This window comes from Hypomesus transpacificus, chromosome 22 (assembly GCF_021917145.1).
Source record: "Hypomesus transpacificus isolate Combined female chromosome 22, fHypTra1, whole genome shotgun sequence".
NCBI lineage: Eukaryota > Metazoa > Chordata > Actinopteri > Osmeriformes > Osmeridae > Hypomesus > Hypomesus transpacificus.
Genome location: NC_061081.1, coordinates 7,625,779 through 7,644,288, shown reverse-complemented (window position 1 = coordinate 7,644,288; position 18,510 = coordinate 7,625,779). Strand labels below are relative to the sequence as shown.

The following is an 18,510-nucleotide window of genomic DNA, read 5'->3' as shown; positions in this document are numbered from 1 at the left end:
GCACAGTTTTAGGGTGACAGCTAAATCTTCCTTAACAGCAACCACACAGAGGTGGGGACTGGGCCACAGACAGAAGGGCATCCAGCCTGTGTGCTCTCATCTCTCACATACTTTGATATTCACTGACCTGGATATCAGCCAGTTGAGTGGGCTATCAGCCAGTTGATATCTACAAAGCTTTAAATCACTTCATCACAACTTTTCCATGCCATCTACCCAAGCCAGGATACCTTTCCTCGAATTGAGCCATGGAAATATGTGGTGCCCGGCCACCTGTCAAGAGGGGCCACCTCACATTTCCATCTCACAGGGTCAGTAGAGCTGACTTTAAAGGGTAGTGTGGACAACTGAGCCCAAGGATAAGAGGGGGGTCGGGAGTAGACTCTGTCAATAAGGCCTAACCTAGCCGGCTACTTCCCCTTAGTCTACAGTGAAACCCAGAGTTGTGCCTCAATGCCTCCTCTAGACAGCATTTCATAGCACAGCGTCCCAGATTCCCATCACCATCACAGTGTTCTGTGACGCCACTAAGATTACAAAGGAGAATGGGCACTAAACCTAATGACCACAGGCGTTTTCATCTATATATTTTTTTAAACATGTTAGAGCTGGATGTTTGTAAGGGCAATAGTTAGTGAAAACGACTGAAATATAGAGTATGTGTTAGGTCCTCAGGATTGGCATGTGTCCTTGCTATCAGGTAACTGACTTTGTACTTGAGGGGGGCAACAGCTAAAAATACGAGCCCCTTTGGCTAAGCTTGAGCTTGTACCCCATGTCCACTCTGTATAATCGACCACGCGGATGTAAAAAAGGTATGTAAAAGCCTTTTGGAAATACCCCTCTCTATGCAGACACCTGACTGTCTTAAACTTATGTGAGGTTTGCTGTTGTTATTTGACAGGGCTTGTTTGGTATGTTCACTTTAATGTGTTTACTGTAAGTGTTTATTCTGGACAAAATATCTATGTACATGGAAATAATTGTTGTTGGGCCCAAACAAATGTTATCAAAGTGTTAATCCTTGTTTCAGTATTTGCTTTGATATTTCTGAAATCACTTGTTTAGATATATTATAGATTAATCAAAACGGTTGCAAATTGTGGTGAGTTAATCAACAACATGTAGGTAGTGTGTCAGTGGTTGTTAAATAAAACACCAGGTTGATGATGACAGTTCTAGTGTGACGTTAGTGACATTTATGGCGACCTACATTTACCAGACTGCATTAAGCTTCTACAGAGGTACATGTAAAAGGTTGCTATGGTAATAGCAAGGCATATTTAGATAGTCTTGAACAGCCTTTGATTTGGATGAAGAACACACTGTCATGATCATGTGATCTGTGATTATACTGACTGGCATATACAGCATGTGGGCAGACAGAGCACATGCTGACAGCTTTATTGTTCCTTAATGTCAGACCAAACAAATGTATGACCTTTCACCTGGGGGTAGGGGGGATAATGGTCACAGTGACAGTCATGATACGTCACATAGTTGATCCTAGGCAGCATCAATACAATAATTCGAGTAAATTATCTGTGTGTATCTCCAGTTCTCTGGCGCATGGTCGGCACTCAGATGCATTCTAATTGGACAATATGGGAGGAAAATATTTATAATGAGCTACCGATCACTGAAAACAATGATGGTCAAATACAATTCTTGACATCTTTAAAGGTGTGAAACAACAATAATGTGTATAGGCAGATCATATGTTTTAGGGTAGGGGAAGATGGAACCTGTGTGGAACAGGTTTATAAATGTAGTCTGAACTTTGTCAACAGGTCTCTTTCTAGTCTTGGTAAACATCGCAAATGTCCCTGTTCAGGCGCCCTTCATCTTAAATGGAATTCCACTGACGCAGGACATGGGCTGAACTGGTATTTTTCCAGAATGGCTGCCTTTCCCCCTGCCCCCACCCCCTCTTCTCCTCCTCCCTGGAAACTAAAACAGGCTGCACCTCCCCCCCCCCCACTTCTGTCCTGTCGTCTCCAATCTCTCTGGATGGTACCACACTGGCTACATCAGGTCATTAGGTTATCTGATGGTTCAAGCAACTAGTGTAGCTATCTATGACAGAGTAGAATTCCTGGATGTGGCCAGACAGCTAGAGAGAGTTGTTGGGCTTATTGAGTGATGAGACTTAACACTGCTGTTAAAACCTGCTGATGCTGATGAACTGCTGCTGCCTTTTTTCTTTCTTTCCTTGTTTTGTTCACCCCCTGACTTCACAGAAGTGTAGAGAGAAGTTTTACTGCTTGGGAGGAAATTACAGCTGATCAGGTTGATTCTGAAGAGGCCAATCATTTACTGTTCGCTAACCTCTCCACTGTCCAGCCACAACCCCTGCCCACACCCTTCACCCTGGGGTTACTGGGAAAAACCACCAATGGTGTGACTCTAGTCTAAGTTCTGGAGTTTACACGCATTTCTCATTCAGCTGAATGGACAGTGTAAGACCAGACAAGCAATTGGACTCAAGAATTATAAATAGATCAAAGACACAGAGAGGGCCTGCTACAAAGTTTTTCATAGGCAGGAAGGTCAGAGAGCTACTTTTATAGTGAACACGAAGAAAACGGAGACAAGAGATGACAGCTGGTATAAAGAAAAGAAGGCGGATAAATACAAAAGGCAGTCCTTGAATACTATGTTAGTTTTCTTACCGGTCGGAGCACAGGACATGGAGAATACACTAGAGTAAAAGGGGACATACTCACAAGACTGCAATACAATAATCAATACAACTGAGTATGGTAAAATGTAGATAACAATGTATAATCTAATGCAAGATGTTAATAAGGCAAAACTTGATCACTGATTTGGATTGACACATGCCAACAGTAAATCCTTCAATTTCTTTACAATCACAACTCCGGCTACCCCATCTAAGACTCAATAGCCTCTTCCCCTTCTGAAGCCCATATCAGGTCTCCCAGACAGCTTGATGGACCAGGACGGCATCTCCAATCATGGCACACCCCCTGACTCAGTGTGGACACCTCAGAACATTTCAATCGGGACCATTGAGTACAGTCTCAGGATTGACAGGGCAGTGGATGACAGGACTGTCGATGACAGGGCAGTGGATGACAATGTGATTAATAGTGAGTCTGACTATGACACACGTGTCTTATTCTTGCTCTCGAAGGATCCAACAACAGAAGCCAAACGGATTAGTGAACAGGGGCCCCTGAGCCTGTCAGAAATGGGCCAGCGCGAAATCGAGCTGCCCTCTGTCACTGTTGGGAGCTTAACACGCAAGATCAGGCCCACGACACCAGAGGTTATCTACATATCCACGGAGGAGGAAGAAAGTGACACTTCTAATGAGTTGTGGTTGGACGCGTGCCAATACTTGGCAGATGAGGAGAATGAGGGGGCTATTTTAGACAAGTGTGGACATTCTCTGGACGTGGGCAGGACTTGGCCAAGATTCTCTGCCGACAACACAAAGGTGTCAGATTTCACCTGTGGAGCGGACACTGTCATTGGTCAGATTGGCAGTGACTTGGACCACTTGAGGCCACCGGTTGAGAGGTGGCTGTCTGCAGACAGCTGGTCAAGCGCACTTTCAGACTGGGCGGTCGAAGAACAAGTCCCCGAGGACTTCATTGCAGCCTTCACGCCAACACAAACAGCCACTCAGGGACATCCACAGTTGCCCATGGCCATCCAGGACCAGATGTTGGAGCCCGGCCCCAGCACAGAGAGCCCCATCCTCACTGGGCAACACTGTTTCAGCACCACCAGCCCTACCATCCCAGGCAAACTACCTAAGGAAGCCCAGTTCCAGGTCAGAGACAGAGAAGACAACCAGACAGCCAAGTTGAAACCGAGTCGAGTGGAAACACCATCAGTGAAAGGAGATGAGGAGCCCAGAGAGAGCCAAGCCACCCAAGATGACAGCTTTGACTGCCCTGCAGACACACTCTGTGGCACACGGGGCTCTGAACAATATCTTTTCTGTGAGGGCGCACCATCAGACAGAGTTTTTACAGGGAATTATGAAGCTGGTGTGGAAATGGACACTCTCTTATTGTCCTCTGAAGAAGACAGTGAGTGTCAATATACCTTCCTGGAGGGTGACTATACCTTTGTGAAGAAGGATAAAACAGAGGTAGGATTTCATCGTTTATGTTTTTCATGTTTGGTATTAGTTTTGAAAAAATATTCTGTGTTTTATTGGAATTGCTTTTTGAATACTAAAATGGTGTAGTGTGTGTGTCTCAGCAGCAACATTTAAGGGCATATTTTCATGGGAAAGAAGAAAGCTGGTAAATTAGGTTAAGGAGAGTAGCGTCATACACTCATGTATCACACCCTTTTACTGGAGTGATGTCACCTTGAGATGTACCCTTGAGGATCTTTGCATGGTGCAAATGTAACACACTAGCCACAGTCAAGTCAAAATAAATATTTCCACTGCAACACCCAATGTTTTAACGTCATCCCTATCCTGCTGAGCTCTGCTCTCGACCTGGCACCAAATCAGTCTACTGGTTCATAAGAATAGTCACCTTGCACAGTTCTCAAGTCATCCTCTTAGTACTCTAGATTGGAAATTGGAAGGAGTCCACCAGTCTTTTAGTTGAACTTGTCCACGAGGCCTGGCTACTGTGTTTCAGACTGACAGCAGGGTATGGAAAGGAAATGGGAGGGCTAGAGATAAGGTATCCGATGGATAAAAATGGCGTCTAATTATAACGGGTGTTCGGTTATATAAGCACGCATCGCAAGCGTGTCAGACAAGTGGGGTGAAGGGAGAGCACAGCTGACGATGTCACAGAAACTCCCCCTCCCCAGCGTGCGGATACACAGTGTCAAGAAGCTCACTGGCCGACTGGTCTGTGGAGGCATCTTTGGATTGGCTCTGCCCTAGGGCTGCCTATAAAGAGGGCTTGTTTGTTTTAGTAGTCTGAGAAAGACCCTTTATGTAGAGAGGGCCATATTGACAGTAACTCTGACATGTAAGCATGATGTTTTGTCCAATCCTGTCCTGACGTTCCATAGAAAGGTACGTCTATGACATGAATGCTCTGTGAACGATAATGTGAGAAATGTGGAGGATGACGTGTTTTAACCAAACACTGCCAGCTAAAACATTAACAGCTACCTACTATTTTACAATTCAAAAACTGTTGCATACAAAAACATTGTATGTTTGTTGGAACTGTCAATAAAACACATATACATCCTTGATTACTATACATTTAATAATGATAATGAGCTATGTTAAAACATGTAACAAAATGTTTAGTAATCATAATGATTAAATCCACTTTAAACTATTTTTGTGTGATTTTTTTTGTTTCTCCAGAGTAGTACAGAAGTACTGAGGAAGGAGACAGAGGAAGGTGTCGTGACGCAGCTGGCTTCGCTGGTGGAGGAGAGAGGTGCAGGGAGTTATGGGTCAGCAATAAGCCTCTCACATTTCCCATGTCAAGAGGCGACCAAGGTTGAGTGTGTGTGTGGCAAAGCAGCCGAACAGTTGACGGAGCTTCACATCTCCACACACACCCAGAGGAACACTCTTGTAACCACGGACTTGCAAGGAAAGGGCACGCACGTGTCCTTAAACACATCGTCCCTCCAGGAGGGGAACAAGGAAGGAACATGGGGGAGTCCACATTTTATGATTCCATTAGCTCCTCTCAGTGTTGGCTCCACTCATAGGTCAAACAGTGCTTTGGGAGGAGAACCAGCCTGTGCCAAGAGTTCTTTCAATGGTGCCAAAGGCCAGACGTGTCACTGTACACAACCTAGCGAACTCTGGCTATCATTTAGAGGAAATACTGACAAGCCAAATTTGGACAATCATGTTAAAAACTTGTCAGGTGGGCATCGTGGACAGTTGACGTTTGGCTCCACTTGGAGTCTGAATGAAGATTCTCTCACGTACTCTGGTGAAAAGGAGGAGTATTACTTCAATGACAAGACAACAAATGCACAGGATCTCAAGGAACTTGGCAAAGAACTATCCAATCTGATCATACTAACCAGTGATAAACTTGTGGTTTCTGAGGAAGACCGAGTTGCCTGTGTCACACTGGATCTCCAGGACTCCTTGACCTCCAGTTTTAAACCTGTTTTCAAATCTGTTATGGCGGGCAACGGACACTGCATTATGGATCAGAAAATGGGCCAGAAGATGCCTCACAAATCGGCCAAGAACACTTCAGAGATGAAAACACGCTCCAAGAAGGATTTGTGTCACCAATTAGCTCCGCAGGCTTCAAAGAAGCAGATTATTGGACCGAACCAAATATCCTCAAAGCAGCAGGAGAATATGGGAGCCAATGAGAACCAGGACGACAGTTTGGTGACTGTCATAGAGACAGGTGTCATCACAGAGAAAGTTGCAAAAGCCCATGGTAAGAAAAAGAAAAAACACTCACAAAATGCAGCGGTGAAAAGCGAGGCTGAGCCATTGGTGGAGGTAGAGAACGGAGCTAAACAGAAAATAGCAAAAGGTAAAAATTACATCACTGAGGCCAAAGCGTCTGCCGTGAGTGGGCAAAGTAACCCAACATCAGCTTGTCAGAAAGACAACAGTGAAACAGCTTACCCTGAAAGACAGCCACAGCAACCTGCTGTCAAATATGCATCTGAGGGGGTCACTAACAAAGTGGTCTCTGTAGGGGAACCTCTCTCTGTGACCCCTAAGGTACCCCAGAATATTGTCTTATTGGGCCAGCGGAGTGATGATGTCATCAAACGGCGACGTGTTTCTGAGCTGAAGTTGGGTAAGCACGCGGTGGAATCCAAAGCACAGCAGTCAGCAGAGTGTTCTGTCCAAGCGAGAGGAGAGGAGACCAAGGCACCTGTGGAAACAGCTCGGAAAAAAGCCTACAGTGAAGTGGTCAAGAAGAACGTTCACAGAAACATAGAAGGTCAATGGAAAGTCTAATCAAAGTTTCAATCCAATAACTGTAACATTTGGCCTGGGTGGTTTCCAATGTTTGTCCACATCTTTCTCCAGTGCCCAGAGTGGTACAGCCCATCCAGGCAGGACCCGTGGATGAAGACCCTCAGAGCCTCTGTCTGTGGTGCCAGTTCTCTGCTGTGTTCACAGACCACACAGTCACATGGACCAGAGACGGTGCTGCCCTGGCTGTGGTCCATAGAAGGTGAGTCCGCTTCTTATCTTGGGTGTTTTTTGTCTCACCACTGGGTGGTGCTCTTCTCCACCACAAGGAGCAAATGCCTTTCGTAACCCATGTGGTGATGATTCAACCCCAATCTAGAGTGGGAGGAAGAGACACGTTTTCTGTTTATTCATTTTTTCTCAGCTTTCTCACCAGAAAAAAAACCCCACTTCTCATGTAGACTTGGCTAAAGCAAATCACAGCCACTGGGTGACATCTCCTAACGTCACATAAAAAAGAATCACGTTTTACAGGGCACTGTGTGAACAGTCTCACTTGGACATGGTCATATTCGTCTTCTGTGGAGACTCGTGAGCCATGTTGAGTGGTGTTTCCAACAGCCTCTCTCCTTCGTCCAGTGCAGGAGATGAGAGTCGAGTGTCCGTCGCTCTCTCCAAGGCCTCTAACAAGGACCTGGGAAGGTACCAGTGCTGCCTCAGATGTCCTGATGGCTCCGTCTCCCTGGACTATCTCCTCACTTATGAAGGTATGAATGCAACACTCCTCCTCTGCCAGAGAGACGGAGGGAGGCAGGATGTGAACGACCACTAAGGATCTAATTTTGACTCCACAATGAAACTCACCTTTTTTGTTTTCTGACCTCGCTTCCACAGTGCTCAGTGAGATAATCATCCCCCCTCAGAGAAATATCCCAGGTACAAAATAAAGACTATTTAAAGAACATACATTGATGACCCAAAACATTATGACCACCTGCCTAATATGCGGTTGGTCCTCCATGTGCTGCCAAAACAGCACCGACCCACTGAGGCATGGACTCTACCAGCTCCCTGAACATGTCTTGTGGTATCTGGCACCAAAACATTAGCAGCTCATCCTTCAAGTCCTGTCCACAAGGCAATGCCTCAGCGGGTCAGCACTGTTTTAACAGCAGGCAGAAGACCAACAGCATATTAGTCAGACGGTTGTCATTTTTGGGCTTATCGATATAAGCAACCGTCTTCTACAGATGATTCATTACATTCATGGTATTTCTCATCTTCCAGCTGCCCCTGCAGAGGTGGAGGAGGAGGAAGAGGATATTAAGTGCTCCAGACTGCTGTTTCACAAGGACTTCCTGTGTGACCAGCACTTTGCTGAGGACCAGTCTGCTAGCGTTGTGACGGAGAAGGTCCACTTTGGCGAGGGCATGCACCGCCGTGCCTTTCGCACCAAGATGCAGGCTGGCATGGTCTCTGTATTTATGCCTGGGCACCCCTGCGTGCTGAAGGTCCACAACGCCATCAGCTACGGGACCAAGAACAATGAGGAGCTGATTCAGAGGAACTACAACCTGGCCGTCGAGGTAAGTAGTTAGGTCGGTCCGGTATTGATGGCCAGTAGATTCTGCAAGGTTCTAATGTTCTGGTGTGTGTGTCTGTAGGAGTGCCACGTCCAGAACACAGCCAGAGAGTACATCAAGGCCTACACAGTTGTGGCCCAGTCCAAGGAGTCCTTTGGTGATGTTCCAGAGTGAGTATTGCCTCTTTAAAGAGAAACATTTTGAGCAGACATTTAAGTACATTTCTAATCTTGATACGAGTATGCGTTTGTGCGACAATTTTAGGATTATTCCCATCTACCTGGTCCACCGGCCATCCAATGACATCCCGTATGCCACCCTGGAGGAGGAGCTACGGGGAGACTTTGTCAAGTACTCAGTGAGGGACGGGAAGGAGATCAACCTCATGAGACGCGACTCAGAGGCTGGGCAGAAGTGCTGCACTTTCCAGCACTGGGTTTACCACAAGACTGAAGGAAACCTGCTGGTCACCGACATGCAAGGTGGGTTAAAGCGAATGGTCACGCACATATACATAAACACATGCACAGCAAGGACATTCTTTTTTGCTACATATATCTCGTCTCACTCTAGGAGTTGGAATGAGACTGACAGATGTGGGAATCGCAACCTGTAAGAAAGGGTGAGCATGTTTATGAGTGAGAGAGAGGAACATAGAAAAAGCGCTGTGATAAATTTGATTGGGTGTAGTGATTGTGGTTGGGATTCACTAATTGTGCCTTGTGTCTACTTTATCCAGATACAGAGGTTTCCGTGGTAACTGTGCCACATCCTTCATCGACCAGTTCAAAGTCTTGCACCTGTGCAACAAGTACTGTGAGCTGTTGGGACTCAAATCTCTACAGCCTAAACCCAAGAAGGTGGTCTCTGCCCCTAAACCTAAAGCACACCCTGCCCCTAAAAAAAAGACATTTGGACCCACTGTCAAGGGCAAGCTCTGATAGGTCGATGCCCTCAGATCACAGGCATTAGCTGGCTGTCGGAGATGGCAGAGTCAAGGTTGCGCCACATGCTGTTAGGGCTTTGATCTGGGTTTGGGGCCTAAACTGTGGAGAAATCTGTAATTCGTTCAGATTAACAGGTGTATTTCTTGTATTTCAGCAGTTTGGGGACTGGATAAACGTCTTACATTTTATTGGACTTCACATTAACTATTTGTCTCTTTTAAAATGTTATCTTGTTGCATCTGAGTTTTTTGTACTTTGAAGGCACATCTGAACATTTTTATTGATTTAACATGTGTCATATGAATACATACAGCAGTTTGTGAAATAAAAAAATGTAAGCAGAAAGATGATTCTGCTACAGTTGAAAGGTGAAAATATTGTACGTAGAAGTTGGACTGAGTGTTGGTTTTGTTCCAAGGCAATGAGACATTGTGGTCTCCGAAACTACAGTATCTATGTATATTTTCTAGTGTGTAATACAATTTGTTCATTTAGTAAATACTTTTGTCTAATTTTGACTCTTTTTGTTTACTTTATCTTGACATTCACCACATTACCAAAATATTTATAATGTATGATATAAAATGATCCACAAGTCTACAACCAAAGCTTAAATAATCCATTATAACTATGTTTAAGGGAAGTTTATAATGATTGCCAGTTATTACCCTTCACAGCAGTCTCAGGGGAGGTAGAGTGTGATTTTAACACTTGAGAGCCCCACCTCCCCTGGCGACATCTTAAGCCAGCTGTCGGCCTATACAACCTTGTCAGAATGTTGGCTGTGCCTCTAATCCTGCCAGGTGGTTATGGGAGATGTGCATTGACATCTGAGCTGCCAGCCTCTACACTGTTCACACCACTGCTAGTGTAATTTAGGTTGTCTTACTGAATTAGGTAGGGTGATGCAATGGGTGGTAGTGGTCCTCATCAACTGTCCATTAGGGTTGATGTTAGTGTGTGAGAGAGTGAGAGAGTTTACAGATACCGACATAGTCACTGCTGTTTGTCGGCTATTTTCATGTATTCTGATGTCATACAGTCCTAGTTTGGCAGCCAGAAATGACATGGCATGACAGCTCCATTGTTTTTAAAATGCAGACCACCTGGTCCATACGAATGTGAGAATGTGATCGAAGGGCAAAATAAATGGTACAATAAAGGTTCAATCTTCACAAATGTTTATTATATGAATGCATTTTACAATACAGCACAACACTAAAGCTTTGTCGGGCACAAAATGGGTCATGTATTTTTGTCGGTGAGGATCACAGTATTTGTGCATTAGAGACCCATGAACACCACCTCGGCACGCAGAGAACTGGGTCACCATCTGAGACCTTGGTTTTTGACACGGTGTCACTCATCTACAGTGTTTAACTCTATGACCTCCCCACCTTACTCTGCCCAGCAACAGATGACTCATCTGATTTCAATGTAACTGTCGATTTAAAATAAAGTATGTGTACGGTTGGTTGATCGGCCTAAAATGAGTTTTTTTTGCTCAGCATGTTGCTACACCTGGAAACAAAAACTCTGTTATCCATATACTGTAGGTGGATGTTTGTTTGTCTTGTGAGTTCTGAGGAACGCAATGACATCAGCAGCCAGTCAAGGCCAGGTGGTTCTCTTCTCACCCTAGCTATTTGGTGTGATAATGGCGTTTGATAGCAGTGGACACAAACACCATTGTCACACTCCAAAGCTCAGGAAGATTAGACAAGGAGGAAGCATCTGCAGTAGTGACAGGGTGAGGGGGGGGGAGAGAATGACAGGTTGAGAGACTGATAACAAGTGGAAACTCATCGGAGAATCATCAGTTACTTGTTGGAGACATCTAAAAGGATCAGGATTGCTGTCTGGTATTTAAGTGCCAAACTGTGAAATATTGGCCACACAAAATACTATTATGTTCAAAATGAAGTCCAGTTCTATCTAATGATGATTCTCAGTCATTCAATAAATGACAAAATACATCAACTTTGCGAGTGTAAAGATGTGGTTTAGCATGGTTCTCCAGGTAGTTAGAGTTACTCACTGTGGGGCTTCCACTTTGGGCCCCAGGGTTTCCTCCTGGCCGATCCCTTCACTCCGCACTGTTCACTCAGCAGCGCTCTCCCTCTGCCTCCAGTCGAAGGCGTTTCCATCCAAGGCCTCTCTTTCATTGATTTCTCTCATCCTGCCACCCAGTCCATCTTTGGGCCTTATTCTTTTGTGTGTATCTGTCTCTTTTATTCCCTTTCCCTCTCTCAATGGCTGTCTCTCTTTCCTCCCATCTCTGTGGCAGTACGAGTCCAGGCCAGCTCCCAGTCCTCCATCCAGGTGCAGCAGGCAGGGCTGGCGTTCTGCGCTCCATTTGGGGTGCGTGTATCCACGTTCCCTGCCTTTATGTAGCCAGAGGCGGGTTTAGACAAACAGCTAGCTACCCTCTGTGATAAGCTGCGGGGAAGTATTGATCGACCCTGACCAGTAGAGATGGATGGGAGGAGGGGTGCAGCACTAACCACCTGCCCCAGTATGGCAGAAGGCCCACACCAACATTTTACTCTCACTTACAATCTTCTCTATTTTAGGTCAACCTATAACATCCTAAAAGTCCCAATTGCTCATAATACAGAATACATACATTTTTGTTTGGGGAGTTGCTTTGATTTACTATGACTAGTCTGATATATTGTAAGCAAGTGATCCCCACCAGCTTTTGTTTCCACAGGCAGCTCATAAAAAAACTAGACACTTTAGAACAGGGGTGTCGAACTCCGGTCCTCGAGGGCCGCTGTCCTGCATGTTTTAGATGTTTCCCTGCTCCAACACACCTGATTCAATTAAAAGGGTTGTTATAACGACCATTCATTCGAATCAGGTGAGCTGGATCAGGGAAACATCTAAAACATGCAGGACAGCGGCCCTCGAGGACCGGAGTTCGACACCCCTGCTTTAGAAGATGACAGGATAGATGCATGAATGAGGTACAGTGATTACCCACATATCAGAGGGATCCAAAGTTACCTTGCCAATCACCACTCTCAAAACTATTTATATATCTGTTCCATGAGACATTGAAAAGAACAGAAACACTGCATGTGACTGACTGCTAATCTGTTGAGCTAGCGTCAAGTTATCAGAGGTTATGCTATGGATGTCCCAGGTTGGCTCCTTATTACAAGACAGTAGTCCCAGTCAGAACCACTACAATTCTGTAAACAAGATCAGTTCAAATGCAGCTTACGGTCAAGCCTGGTTCTAACCTTGTACTGACTTCTGTCTGAGTTCAGCTCAGGTCAAGGCTGCCAATCAATCCTGGTAACTATGGATACCATGGTCCTTGGCCTGTGCTTGAAAGGCTAAGCTAAATATAAGGATTAACCCTGGAGATCGTGACTTGGTCTGTGTGTTCTGTAGATGTCTGTGTATTTTACCTTTCCGTTTCGCAGTACACGTCAACTTAGAATCTGACTTTTGAGAACCCCAGGATACTGTCAGCACAGATTCATTCTAATGGGACCTTTGTGACATTTTCTTATAACAGACGATGAGAAACGCTTGGCTCCAGGATTGTTTGTGACCAGAGAAAGGGGGCTTGATAAAATGTACCAGGACTGGCAGGAAGGCCACCTTATATTTACTTGTCCTTGGAGCTGATAACTATTAGATTGCCTGTGTGAATGAACTAGGTTCCTTTCACTCCACACATGCCCCAGGCCCAGCCTTACACCATATCTACTACCTGTGTGAAACAAGAGACTTACTCCAGTTTATGGATGAATTACATTTCAGAAGCAAAATATGTCTTTAGGAAGGGAGGTTTGTTTTTCTGTACTACCATGTGTTTGTTCCACCAATACAATGAGCCAGCAGATGGCATCCATCTGCTCTGAAACTATTTTAAAAAGCATGAGCTGAATTTAATTTACAATAAACCCCAGCATCTACTGGTCTCATGTACCAAGCAGAAGTAATCTACAGTAACTACTTTTGGTCACTGACTAGGGTCACTGATATAATTCTGGATTTGACTACTGAGCCGATATAGGGATTTAGTTAATCTTTAACCTTGCCTTGGTCTAAAGGTTTTGCAGGGCTTCAGAATTGTCTATTGGCAAGTTTCCTATGGCTACTGATAAACAGGATCAATGGTGAAACATGCACACAAGCAAATACACATCTGTGGTTTAAATACAACATATTAAAGCGAGGGGAGGGTGCAGGGGAGGATGTGGGAAGGTTCTATTAGGATCATGTCAAACTATTTCACATGACGAACATAACAGAACACCAACAGGTTCCATGTTTCAGGTTTATTTTGACCCATGTTACAGAATATGAACCGCAGGGGCTTACAGAATAGTGACATTTAACAAAAGTGAACTTTGCCCCCTGAAAAAACAGCAGTCCCTCAAACAGAAGTCAACGAAGACCACATCTACAGAGAGTAGAGGGCAAAACAAAGGGATGGGACAGAATATCAAAAGTCCTGTCCATCATTCTTATTTCCTCCACCTTTGTACCTGAACTGCAAAGGAGGAGATGTTTCCTGCCTCCACGAGATATTCCTTCAACAAGAGCTGAGAGAAAACATGGAATCATAGAGACATTTTGAAATTCGACCAGAGAGGCTCAACCGGCAAAAGCTTCCGTCTGCCATTTTTCTACATTAGCAGCAGTCAGATGTGCAGACTATTTGATATTGCACAAGGTTAACAAGTGCTCTCAATGAAAAAGAATCACATTCAAGTTAATGATAAAAGACATACAAAAGGTGACATGAGCTTAGTGTCATGTGTAAAGTGCCCTCTAGGTTCAGTGGTGTTAGAAAACGGAGAACTAAACAAGAAATAGGAGAACTGAACAAAAAAAACTAAAGGAATTTCATTTTTAAGAGCGTGCTAGTGTCAAATCACAGCTTAATTTAATCTGTTCTTAATACTTCTGTAAAATGTAATGTGTGTGTGTATATATTTATATACACACACACACAGGATATATATGAGAGATTGAGTGTGAAATAATTTCATAGAAATACATTTACAGCTTTTTGAATAGGGAAAGGCATAACATATTGATATATTATTTGTGACATAAACCTTTCCGCTTTCCCCAAGACTTTGAAACCAAGAAGGAGCATACACTGTTAATTACTATGTAATCAAAGCAAACACAAGGTACATTTTCATGCCATTGCCATAGCACTACAACAACCATGTTATTATCACGTTCACGCATTGATATGGATCAGAATCAGTTTCCAATCAGCCAGATTTACACACTATATCATATATTGTCAAAAAGAGTAAACAACATTATCGTCAGTACAAATACATCAGAGTGTTTCTTTTGTTAAGAATGACAATAACAATAAAAATATAAAAAATGATCCCCTTTCCTTCTTGACAAAAGAAGCTTAAAAAATCTGCCCCCCTCCCCCTCCACTGTCCCTCCCTCTCCAGTGGAGAGACCTTATTCTAAACAGGCAGAGATGACAGATGGACATGTGTCCCCAGTCAGGCTGCTAGGAGGGTGTGTCTGATCTCCAGATGAAGGGATTTTTCTGTATTCCTAAGGTAATCTGGTGGTGCTGTAAGGATTGGGGTGGGGGGGGGGGTAGTTACATCAGCATTGTAGAACAGTTAGTTAAACAGAGAAAGAGAGAGAGACAGAAAAAGAGAGAGAGAGAGAGAGAGAGAGAGAGAGAGAGAGAGAGAGAGAGAGAGTGCAGGAACCAGATTAAGGCCCATCATGCTCTGCTACTTGGCAGGGTGTGAGTATAGTACTGTACTGTAGGCGTACAAACAGGAGCTGTTGAAATGCATAAGAGGTTCCAGCACGGTAGATTGCACTCGAGGCAAGAATGGGGGGCGTTCGAAGCCCCGTCCAAACCCCCAGCACCTTGGATTGGCCCAGACACATGAGAGGACATGAGCTGGTTGGCTCAGTTAAGTCAGTACAGTCTCCTACTGCCACCGCGGTGACACATCCAGTAGGCATACAGTCCAACATGCTTGCATACACTACTCCAGCCACGACAGGCCGGACGAGGGCAGCAGCGTCATTCCTGTGGACGCCACTTAGCCACGTGTTCTAGTCGACGCCCTCGAAGCCCTGGGCGTTCTCCACGGCCATGAGGAGCTTCTCTCGCAGGTCCTCGAAGGTCTCGTAGGTGGGCAGGTCCAGGCGGTTGAAACTGGAGAGTGGACGGGACCTCATTAACACTTAGAAGCAGAGCTCTGAGGCATCAACCGCGTGGTGATACACACCGATCAGCCATGACAGTACGACCACCTGCCTAATATTGTGTAGGTCCCCCTTTTTGATGCCAAAACAGCCCTGCCCTGAGGCATGGACTCCACTAGACCTCTGAAAGTGGGCTGTGGTATCTGGCACCGAGGCGTTAGCAACAGATCTTTTCAATCCTGTAAATTGTGAGGTAGGGCCTTCACCTTTATTGCCTAACATATGCCACCCACTGACAGGTGCCATGATAACGAGATAAGCAGTGTTATTCACTTCACCTGTGAGTGGTCATCATGTTATGGCAAATCGGTGTGTTTGCATGGTGACAAGACAAGCCTGTGTGCACACAGCGCACAAGAAGCCCACCAGAGCCAGTGTGGAGGTGGTTGATGTGGGCCGATTCTCACTTTGACGGTTTCTTACCAGGTGTGGGCTCTGGGCAGTTTTTCTGGGGTCCCCCACTGTTCAATGGTGAAGAGCTGTGGTCCATTGGAACCTGACACACAGACATGAAAGAAATGGAGGTGGTTAGATTGAACACAGGCCCAGCTCCAGAACACAGGCCCAGCTCCACAGCAGCTCACCGTAGAGCTCAGCAAAGCCGTTCATGGGAACCCTCGACGTTCCTGTGACAAACTGCAGCAGTCGGATCCTCTTCTCGGCGTCCATCAGCAGCACGGCCTGCAGAGAGACAGGGCTCATCAACATCTGCTACATCAACAGGCTCAGAAACATCTGCTACATCAACAGGCTCAGAAACATCTGCTACATCAACGGGGCTCAGAAACATCTGCTACATCAGCGGGGCTCAGAAACATCTGCGACATCAGCGGGGCTCAGAAACATATGCTACATCAACGGGGGCTCAGAAACATCTTCTACATCAACGGGGCTCAGAAACATCTGTTACATAGGCAGGGCTCAGAAACACAGCTCTGAGACACACCACACACAAACGGATCACCTAATGCAAATATCACACTGAGGTTAACAGTGGCTCTATCAACTTATACTGCAACATGTTTTTAAGAGTTTGTAGATCAGATGAGTTGTATGGTTCTTAGTTAACCATTAGGATACTAATATGAGCTAAGGAGGGCGCTAACCAGGTAAAGTTTCCATATAGTTGTGCTCTAATAAAGTATCTTAACATATTCCATCTCATGGAAAGGATATGGGGATGTTAGAGTTTCTACTACAAACATTTTGACCCTGAAAGATGTGTGTGTGTGTGTGCGTACAACATTAGCCTGGCTCCGGTCAGGAGATAACGGGATAACTCTCATTCTTTCATCAGTGTAAACACGGCCGTTTCACCAAACAGACTTTGATCTTTACATGCCATTAACCTGTCATGAGCTTGACTAAGCTTCTGTAGAACCATCCAGCACACGGTATAACTACAGATGGACGTCTGCATGTCCAGTTTGTCCCCAAGTTATTTTATCACCAGCAAATGAAGTACACTGCAGCTAATTGACTTGACAAAAAATGTCCAACAAGGTATCGAATTAGTTCCTAAATTGACCAGAGGGGAATTCTGGAAGTCTTTAGCCTGCAAGCTGCTTGACTTTGCTCACAACCACACGTTTTATTTAACACACACTTGCACCCGCACAGAGCACACTAATACTCTTTCTTTGAGGGCTTTGTGGCTCAGGATGCATGCAGGCAGGGCAGGTCCTACAGGCTTGTATTTCATTGAAGATTGATGGTGACCTTTCACACACTGCTGTGCTAAACATAGGAGCTGGCCAAGGCAGGTCTGTTTGGACACTGTATCGCAACCCCTGAATTTTAAGGCAGGGCTGCTACCTGTATTGGAGGGTGTGTGTGTGTTTTGTAGGTGTGTGTGTGTGACTAACCTTCCAGAACCACTGGATGACAGGGTGGTTGGGGCAGTAGCCATTTTTGTAGACGGTGTGTTGTCTCCAATCGTTGACGTCCACATCACCTAGCCCACACATCAATAGCTGAGAAAGAGAGAGAGAGACAGAGACAGAGACAGAGAGAGAGAGAGAGAGATATTAGGGAAAGTAGAGTAAGAAGAGAGAGAGAGCCCAAGTAGAAAGAGAGAGACGCACACAACAGTCAGTTCTACTAATCTCACTCATTAGAAATGAACTGTTTACTTGCCAAGAGGCACAGAGCACCCTCAGCCGTTTGACAGAGAGGGAAGTGTTTCAGAGGGCGGGAATGCCAAGATTCCCATCCACCTCTAAAACACTGGCGTACAGTGATACCTGCCGTCCTGTTTAGTTCGACCCTTAGCAACATGTTAACATCTATGACAGCGTCACAGTAAGTTTTGAGAGATTGATTCGATGAACAATACCTCCAGCTCGTTTTCATCAAAAATCTTGATCAAGTCAATGAGAATGAGCTCTGTGAACCCCTGGAAGACAAACACAGAGCAGCATCATGACTTAGATCTACACACACAGTACAGTGTGCTAGCAACACACCCCTGTCGTTGACAAGTGGACACCACACAGCTCACAGACAGATGCTGCCATCATGAGGCCTGTGGGGGAACTGCTCTTTTACCTCAAGAAACGCATTCATCTGCTTCTGGACCCGGTTGACAAACCTCCACTGGATGACTAGGCTGTAAGAGGGGAAACATTCATATCAGACCACAAACTTCCCAAATATTTTACACAGATTCAGGTCTCAAAAGACTTCAGACAGAAGCTTAATTTCTTTTGATAAAAGCGATATTTTCCTTACTCAATGTATTCTTTCTTGTTGTCGTTGGTGACCAGCATATCTGATCCACTGGGTTTCAGGTCGACCTGGTATGTCTGGAGGGCACACATTCCTATCATTGTCACAGGTTCAAGCAGGATCCAGCTGTACAATTGTGCAATATCCT

General features: G+C 45.1%; 2 protein-coding genes across 8 annotated transcripts in view; one reads left to right on the top strand and one right to left on the bottom strand.

Moving 5' to 3' along the window:
• The first annotated feature begins 2,897 nt into the window (after window positions 1-2,897).
• On the top strand, window positions 2,898-9,919 carry alpk2 (alpha-kinase 2). Of its 3 annotated transcripts, XM_047045828.1 has the most exons (11): window positions 2,898-4,126; window positions 5,327-5,717; window positions 5,841-6,899; window positions 6,989-7,136; window positions 7,514-7,641; window positions 7,769-7,810; window positions 8,162-8,460; window positions 8,539-8,627; window positions 8,722-8,939; window positions 9,031-9,079; window positions 9,197-9,919. In XM_047045828.1, the coding sequence occupies exons 1-11, from the start codon at window positions 2,954-2,956 to the stop codon at window positions 9,396-9,398; spliced, it is 3,798 nt and encodes a 1,265-aa protein (XP_046901784.1). In that variant the 5' UTR covers window positions 2,898-2,953; the 3' UTR covers window positions 9,399-9,919. The 3 variants fall into 3 exon arrangements, with proteins under 3 accessions (XP_046901784.1, XP_046901782.1, XP_046901783.1); XM_047045826.1 differs by having other exon boundaries at window positions 5,327-6,899; window positions 9,197-9,918; XM_047045827.1 differs by lacking the exon at window positions 9,031-9,079 and having other exon boundaries at window positions 5,327-6,899.
• Window positions 9,920-13,687: 3,768 nt separating this feature from the next.
• nedd4l (NEDD4 like E3 ubiquitin protein ligase) overlaps window positions 13,688-18,510 on the bottom strand; it is a 31,023-nt gene continuing 26,200 nt past the window's right edge. For all 5 annotated transcript variants that reach the window (XM_047044333.1, XM_047044334.1, XM_047044331.1 and 2 more), the window contains 7 exons: window positions 18,366-18,439; window positions 18,183-18,243; window positions 17,971-18,030; window positions 17,501-17,608; window positions 16,220-16,316; window positions 16,059-16,131; window positions 13,688-15,585 (listed from right to left, as the gene is read on the bottom strand). In XM_047044333.1, coding sequence (XP_046900289.1) covers window positions 15,483-15,585; window positions 16,059-16,131; window positions 16,220-16,316; window positions 17,501-17,608; window positions 17,971-18,030; window positions 18,183-18,243; window positions 18,366-18,439 — 576 coding nt within the window. In that variant the 3' untranslated portion in view covers window positions 13,688-15,482. The remainder of the gene's footprint in view (window positions 15,586-16,058; window positions 16,132-16,219; window positions 16,317-17,500; window positions 17,609-17,970; window positions 18,031-18,182; window positions 18,244-18,365; window positions 18,440-18,510) is intronic.